We start from the raw sequence: 8,126 nt of genomic DNA, 5'->3' as shown, positions 1-8,126 counted from the left end.
GAGCTGGGTGAAGACGATCAAAAGGTAGATCAGCCATCTTCTGTTCCTCTACAGGCCGACGCATCTTCCGACACTGAACACAATTGTATATATACATAGAAACTGCAGAAGTACAACCGATTATCCAAAAGCCACTTGACCTCACATGATTAACGGTCATCCCACGGCCTTGGTGCTGTATCTCCTCATGACAGTGACGAACTACCGTTTCTGGCACGTGATGCTTTCGCGGGAGAATCGCAGGATGCCGAACAACGCTAGGCAATCCTGACTTTCTCAATCTTCCTCCTACTCTCATCACGCCGGCCTTGTCTAGGAATGGATCCAAGCGGTACAGGTGCGGGTGAGTGTCTGTTTTCTACGTTTCGCTACCTCAGTGCAGAAAGGTTGTAACTTACATTTCCCAGAAATTGATTTCTATCAACATTCGGATACCTTGAATGACAACAAATAAACTGGAAAAAGGTTGTAAGTGAATACAGTATTTTATGTCGTTAATGCACATAATAAAATAGTTGTAAGTGGAAAAGGTCTGGTACGCTGAGTGTAGAATTATTGTAAGTGTAGCACTGTCAGGAGTGAAAGGTTGTAACTGGAAACTCTTCAAGAAAGGAGGCGTGAAAAGGTGCCACTGATTTCCAGATTTCTGGAACCATTAGACATCATGGCTAATGCTAGACCAAAACGAGATAGAAAGCAGGTCTATAACCTGTCTGATGTGCTGTCACAGTTGGACGAAGATTCATCTGGCAGCGAATATAAGGCTGACGAGGGTGAATCGGATACAGAAAGCGTCAGTGAAGGTGGGTTATGAACTCTTCTTCTGTTGGTGACGGAAACTATGCACTCAGTAATCCAGTGTTGCATGCAGATATACATCCAATTGTTCACTTTCCACTTTATGACACAGAAAAAGTTAAGTTTGGGGAGAAATTGACGCGTCGGTGTATGCGGGGGTAGGAGAGGCGGGATTTTTGCCAAGAATATCATGTTTTAAATAAATGTAACATAATGGTTTTGACTTTTCTTACAATAAACTATCGGGCTCAGGCAGGAGATAATGAAGGGGAAGTGTGCTATGACAGGATGATTTTCTGTTACTGATACACACCCTATTTTACTTTATAAGCAGATGAGGAGAGCTTGATTGGCGAAGTGAATAACCTGGAGGGTGACACAGAGACTCAGAGTGTACATCTTTCCGATGGAAAAACACAAGGGATGACGTCAGAGACCTCTGCTCAACCAAATCCACTTGATTCTGAGAAGGCTGGTATGGAAATAAATAACAAAGGCAAATGACTTGTTTCCAGAATCAAAAACTTTAATAAAGACGAAAAACTTCTAGAGAAACCTTAAAACAGAGGCCTAGATAGGCTAGACAGATAACCTAAAGTAAAGATATTCTAGAGAGTTGTATACAAAATGTGTATTTTGTTTTTGTTCTTCCATAGCCTGGAACCAGATGTTAATTTGAGTATTGTTCTTCATATACTTTCAGAACAAGAAATCACAGCAAGCAGCAGCAACATTTCTCAACTTGATCCACATCCCTTGACTAATCCATTGTCCTCGAGCAGCCCTTCGCGGCACGACATTTCAGAAGGCCTATTAGACTCTGACCTTCCGGCAAATGATGATCCACAAACAGCGACGGAAAACCAACAACCTAGAGACCATGGTAAGAGTGAAACAGTTGAACTGTCAATTTCCTAATTATATAGTCAGAAAATATGAAAGTTATTAGGGGTCATCTCAGTAAAGAAAAGATTCAGTAGGCCTGGTACAGCAAAATAGTATTGTGTTAATAGTAGAACCATACTACATGTACTTTTTTTCTGTTTAGAAAAAGCAAAACCCAGCAAACAGAATAACATATAACGTTCAGTGTTTAACAAATAAAATAGAAAATATACTAACTGAAGACCATATACGGTGCGTAAAATCAATGGAAAACAAAACCTTTTTCTGTGTAGAGGGCAGAGTGTTATGAACTAAAAAAAATAAATCAGCCCCCCCCCCCTTCCTTCCCATCCTTCCTTTAAAATCTCCTTTCTACTTCTACAGACAAACTAAAATACTGACCTGAAGTTTGAATGTTTACTATACTTAACAAGTTATTAATGTTTTTTTTTACCTTTAAGAGGAAGGTCATACTGACATAACTAGGGGAAGAAAACGGAAGAGAGAGACGGATGCTTGGAGTCGAAATAAAAGAAAGGATGCAAGGAACAGAGGGCGTGAATATATCAATGAAAAGGGACGTGTTATACATGCAAGACGTCCTCAACCTTTCCAGTGCAAATGTCACTACAAATGTACAGACAACATCCCAGAGGACGCGCGTAAGAAGGTTTGTGAAGCATACTGGGCCAGTGGTGATTATACTCGTCAACGAGACTATATTGTTAGAAATGTGAAAAAAACAGAGCGAAGCAGGTCAACAACCGCTGGCGAGTCCAGAAGACAAAGGACCTACAAGTATCACTTGACCATGAATGGTCAATGCATTCAGGTGTGCAAAACATTCTTTTTGGCAACACTTGATATACGCCAAAGAACAGTTTATTACGCTCTCGATGCCAAAACCAACATAAACGCTGCAAATACTGAGGGTTTTGTATCTCCTGATCGTAGAGGCAAGAACACACCAAAAAACAAGACCAGTGATTCGGACAAGGCTTTTTTAAAAGCTCACATTGAATCGTTCCCTGCCGTCGAGTCACATTACTGCAGACAGAGGACACGGCGCAGGTACCTGGACAGTAGTCTTAATGTGAAGAAAATGCATGAACTGTACGAGGAACATTGCAGAAAGGAAAACCGCACACCGGCAAAGGTTCATGTATACAGAGAGATTTTCAACAGTGAATATAATTTGGGGTTCCATAAACCAAAAAAGGATGAATGCAGTCTTTGTGATCGATTTAAGAAGGCTACCCTAACAGAGAAGGAAGCTATGAATACAGAATATCAGGCACACCAAGCTAGAAAAGTTCAGGCCAGAGAACACAAGGAAACCGATAAGAAGAGGGCAATTGAAAATCCAGAAACTGTGAGATCAATAAATTTCGACCTTCAAAGGTTCTACAGACACCTCAGATGAAGGTGTCAAACCTTTACTATAGCCGTAAATTGTCTACATGCAACTTTTCTGTGTACGACCAAGCATCCAGGGCGGCACACTGTTACATGTGGCATGAAGGTCTAGCAAAACGTGGATCAAATGAGATTGCTTCGTGTGTTTATGGGTACATGAAAAACTTGCCACCAACAGTTAAAGAGATTAACTTTTTCAGTGATACCTGCAGTGGTCAGCAGCGTAACTGCAACTTCTCCACAATGTGCTTGTTTGCTGTTCAGAGATTACCTTTGAATATCATCAACCATAAATACTTCGAAAGTGGGACATTCCCAAATGGAAGGTGATTCTGTCCATTCCACCATTGAGAGAGCTACCAAAGATTCTGATATATACAGTCCGACAGAGTGGTATGGGGCGGTGCGAATGGCAAAACGCACTCAGCCAAGATATGAAGTTGTCGAAGTGGATACCCCTGATATCTTTGATTTCAAGTCAATGGCAGATGAGTGCTTCATTAATCGCAAGATGGCAGATGATGGGACCAACTTAATGTGGTTAAAAGTGAAATGGTGGCAATACCGGTCAGACAAACCATCACAAATATATTTTAAGTACCAGATGGACGATTCAATTTCAGATGCATCACCGTGAATCGAGCAACACGCCGTGGACGGGTGAAGGAAATCAAAAATGCACAACTCCAGTGTGCATACAACGAACGTCCCATGATCGCAGAAGCAAAACACCGAGACCTTATGAAATTGTGCAGAGATGGTCACATTCCGTCGGTCCATCACGAGTTCTACGAGAACCTACAGCATGGGGCCAGTGTCAGGGATAGGCTCCCTGAATCGGACGTCGAGGAAGATGACAGCGCTGAAAGTTAAAAACAGTTAGATTTTGAAAGGACTGAATTAATTTGTCTCCATCCTTGATATGAAAGTGCCAAAGAAGTGGCCAGACTGACATTCTTGACTTTATTAACAGTACTGTTTTTTGTGTGTTACATTCCGCTGTAGACGAAAATGTTTGTCTAATAACGTTATGCATCCCCAGAAAGTGGCCAAAAGAAAACTGTGAAGGTGAAGTGACATAACTAATGATAGGTGTGTTGGTTTGTGAGTTGATGTGTCTTGCAGACAGCGGACTGAAAGCTCAGTTACAACCATTCACATTTTGCCATGTAGAAATGTGATAAGTGGTGAAAAGGTGTATCTGCCATATCACGTGACCGGCACAGCAAAATTAACAGGTAACAATGGGAGTGAAAAAGTGTTTGCATCCCAAGTGTATGTACGCCTAACTAGTTTTTGGTTTAAATGATTTATATTTCTTTTGTGAGTTTGAACATTAAAAGTTGAATATATCAATTCCTTTGTTTTTCACTTACAACCTTTCTGCACCGAGGTAGCGGTTTGACAGATTGTCGACCACTACCTTGTTCACCAATACCATGTGAAAGTAAGACAGTTACTTCGCTAGAAAAGGCGTCCCATTGGACCGCCTTCAAAATTTCAGCTTGTCTCAAGAGCTCTACCGTGACCGGATCGATATGTTTGAGTTGTTTGCTGCTTGATCGAGTTCTTGGTCTAACTTTGTCGCATCGACTACGATTTAACAAACACGACTTTAGCCTCAAACAATTTGCTACACCCCGCTTTATACGAAACCATTTAGACAAATGAGTTAATCTAGCTAAATCAAAGCCTGACTCGACCTGATCGGACTGGGTAGCAGCGGATATTGCAATCTTTACCTTTGGGTCACTTGAACTGATTGGGAATGGTGCGTTATAAGATGGTACCTCAAACGTCGTGTCCCATAAAAATGAAGGCCCGGTGATCCATGTAGATCGATGGACAAGATCATCTGCAGTTATGCCTCTTGAACCATCATCCGCGGGATTTTCGTTTTAACGTGATGCCACTGAGAGGGAGAAGTGTGCTCTCGGATTTGCTGAACCCGGTTGGCTACAAACACATGAAATCTGCAACTGTCATTGGTTATATAGCCTAACACCACTTTGCTATCCGTCCAGAAAACCTCTACTGGATCCACCATGTAATCGGAGGTACCAAAGAGTTCATTTTGCAAAAAATAACTAAACCTTACTGAAACACGTGACTTACCCATTATCAACGAGCAATGGACAACGTTCTGGTCATTAATAACTCGTATGTAGGAACACTGACCGTACCCTCGAGTGCTGGCATCTGCAAAATGATGCACCTCTGCTACCTTTACGTTACCAAAGTTACTTGGCTTGAAGCAGCGCTTTAACTCTAGATTTCTGAGGCTGAACATACTTAAACACCATTGTTCCCACTGGGGCGGATGGTCTCTGGAACTGGGTCGTCCCAATCAGCTCGTTCACGGCACATTTGCTGTAACATCTGCTTACCAACCAAAACAACGGGCGCAACAAACCCAAATGGGTCATAGACTGAGCTAACAGTCGACAGAATTCCCCGTCTTGTCAAAGGTTGATCCTTCAACACAATACGAAACGTGAACACAGACTCGACTACCCACTGGACACCCAGAGCCCATTCTACCGATCCTACACCGTTCAAAAGGTCAGAGAATTTTGCGCCTCTAGCTGTGTCTTCAGGAGGGATTAAGGCCATTACTTCTCGGGAGTTTGAGACAACTTTGTGTAGAACTAGACCCACACGGCGACACAACTGCTTACTGCTAGAGATTAAGGCAATAGCTTCCTCGACGTAAAAAAAATTATCCACGTAATTATCCTCCATCCACGTAAAAATTACGCCTTACGAAATTAGCTGCTGCAGTCCCGACCTCACGTTCATGATCATCTGCTGCTCGTTTGAGGCCAAAATTAGCGCATGTGGGAGAGGAGACAGCCCCAAACAGATAGACAGTCATGCGATACTCAGTTGCCGGGCACGTAATGTCACCCTCCGGCCACCAAAGGAAACGCAACAAATCTCGGTGTTCGGGAGTCACCTTGAACTGATGATACATTTGTTTAATGTCACACATGAACGCGATAGGCTCAAGGCGAAAACGACAAAGAACCCCCTGTAGCCCGTTAATCAAATCTGGACCCTGCAACAAATTATCATTCAAGAATATTCCTTTGTATCTAGCACTGCAATCAAACACCACGCGCAATTTAGATGCATATTTTGGGTGGTAAATCCCGTGGTGAGGAATATACCAAGTCTTCATCGGGGACTTTTTCCGCATGTCCTTCCATAATAATATTGCGCATAAAGGAGATGTAATCTGTCCGATACTGAGGGTTAGCCAGCATACAACGCTTAAGCGTCATTAGCCGATGGATAGCCATTTGCATATTATCAGGTAATAACAAGCTTTCATCTCTCAAAGGAAGAGGCATTTCGTAACGGCCATGTTTAAGGCCAATGCCAGACGAAATTTTCGCAAGGAATTTCCTGCCGTCATGAGAAACACGGCCTTGACAGGATTTACTTTCGGAAAAATCTAGGGCCATCATCTTGGAAACGTCCGCCGGACTGATGATTTCCTTCACAGCCGTACGCAGGACTATGGTTGAGGTAAGTAATTTGGAGCAAACCTCTTCGCCTTCCGAACTTTCCGCGGATACTACACTACCTAACATGTGGTGACTTACTTCTAGTGAATCCCGAATATCCTGGTCATGTGGCCCTACTATCCCTACAATGCCCCACCCTAAATCTGTTCTCTGAGCGTACGGCTCGTTTCCTACTGACGGAAAAACATCCCGAGGAACGAGTGCACGAGAACAATTGTACCCAATCAAGAGAGCGACAGGGACATTTTCAAGAGGTTTCAAGAATTGCGCCACATTTCGCAAATGGGGCCACCGTCTAGCCATGTCTGGCGTAGGAATGTGTGACCTATTGGCAGGCATTACGTCACGTGTGTAGACCGGTGGCATCTGTATCTGGAGATCACAGTCACATCCACTCACGATTATACCACTAATCTTGTAACTGTCAATCAACTCTCCATCAGCGCTCAAAGTCGACAAGCTCAGTTTCACAGACGGCCCCTTCAAGCCTAACCCTTTACACACGTCATTCAAAACAAATGTCGTGTCCGACTGGGTGTCTAGAAGGGCATAGACCATCACTTCCCTTTTTGGATTGTCATTGTGAGAAAGAAAGACAGGCAAGATCATGGAACTTTTGCACCCATCGACACCAACACAATAGTCGTCATATAGACTCGTCGCAAAAACAGTCTTACTCATCGCATGATCAGGTTCGCCATCTTTGTTAATTCGATCCCCATGCAAGGAAGTCGGGTACCTCTTTGAACAAACATTGCATACATTCCTGTTTTTACACTACTTAGACCGATGACCTTGTTCGAGACATGCGAAACACAGACCTCTGTCCTTGGCAAATTGCTTCCGCTCTTGAACAGATCGCTGGAGAAAATTCTTACACATATTAATCTCATGAGGCAGCCTACAAAGGTAGCACATTTTACTTTTTACGTGCGGACTTTCGGCTCCTGTCACAAACGTACTAACTTCTGTGCCACGTCTCTGATCTGACTTCGATCTATTGCGTTCGTATTCGCTCTTTTTCGACTTCGTGGCTTGTAATGAAGTGATGGGATCGCCTGCAGTTCTAGCTTCCTTCACAACAAAACTAACAAATTCTGCAAAGGGAGGAAACGTGAAATACTTGTCTCTCCACTCTGCTACTCTACGACTCCATCTTACCACCAGCCAATCAGGGAGTTTGATAAGAATCTTTCGGTTCTCTCTTTCGTCATTTAAGCATTGTTAACCTGGAATACTTGACATGGCTGCTGAACACTGGCGCAAAAATCCGCAAATTTTCGCAATGCTTGACCATCTCTCCCTGATAACTTAGGCCAAGATTCTAATTTATCTCTAAACGCATTTGCTATGATGAAAGAATTTCCATACCAGGTTTCTAATAACTGGATCGCCTCAAAATAGGCTTCATCGCTGGAGAGGAAAAAATAACCCTCAACGGCTTCTTTGGCCTCACCACTCAAGTACTTCTTTAAATAAAATATTTTCTCTTTGTGA

At 42.9% G+C, this 8,126-nt stretch overlaps 1 protein-coding gene across 1 annotated transcript; it reads left to right on the top strand.

Annotated features, from left to right (window-relative positions):
- The first annotated feature begins 664 nt into the window (after positions 1 to 664).
- On the top strand, positions 665 to 3,106 carry LOC135464842 (uncharacterized). The gene is made up of 4 exons (XM_064742411.1): positions 665 to 803; positions 1,133 to 1,273; positions 1,502 to 1,681; positions 2,145 to 3,106. Exons 1-4 carry the CDS (start codon positions 665 to 667, stop codon positions 3,104 to 3,106), a joined length of 1,422 nt encoding a protein of 473 aa, XP_064598481.1.
- Positions 3,107 to 8,126: the final 5,020 nt, after the last annotated feature.

This window comes from Liolophura sinensis, chromosome 4 (assembly GCF_032854445.1).
Source record: "Liolophura sinensis isolate JHLJ2023 chromosome 4, CUHK_Ljap_v2, whole genome shotgun sequence".
NCBI lineage: Eukaryota > Metazoa > Mollusca > Polyplacophora > Chitonida > Chitonidae > Liolophura > Liolophura sinensis.
Note: the sequence above shows the minus strand (reverse complement) of the source record. Positions and strands in the feature narration are given on the sequence as shown.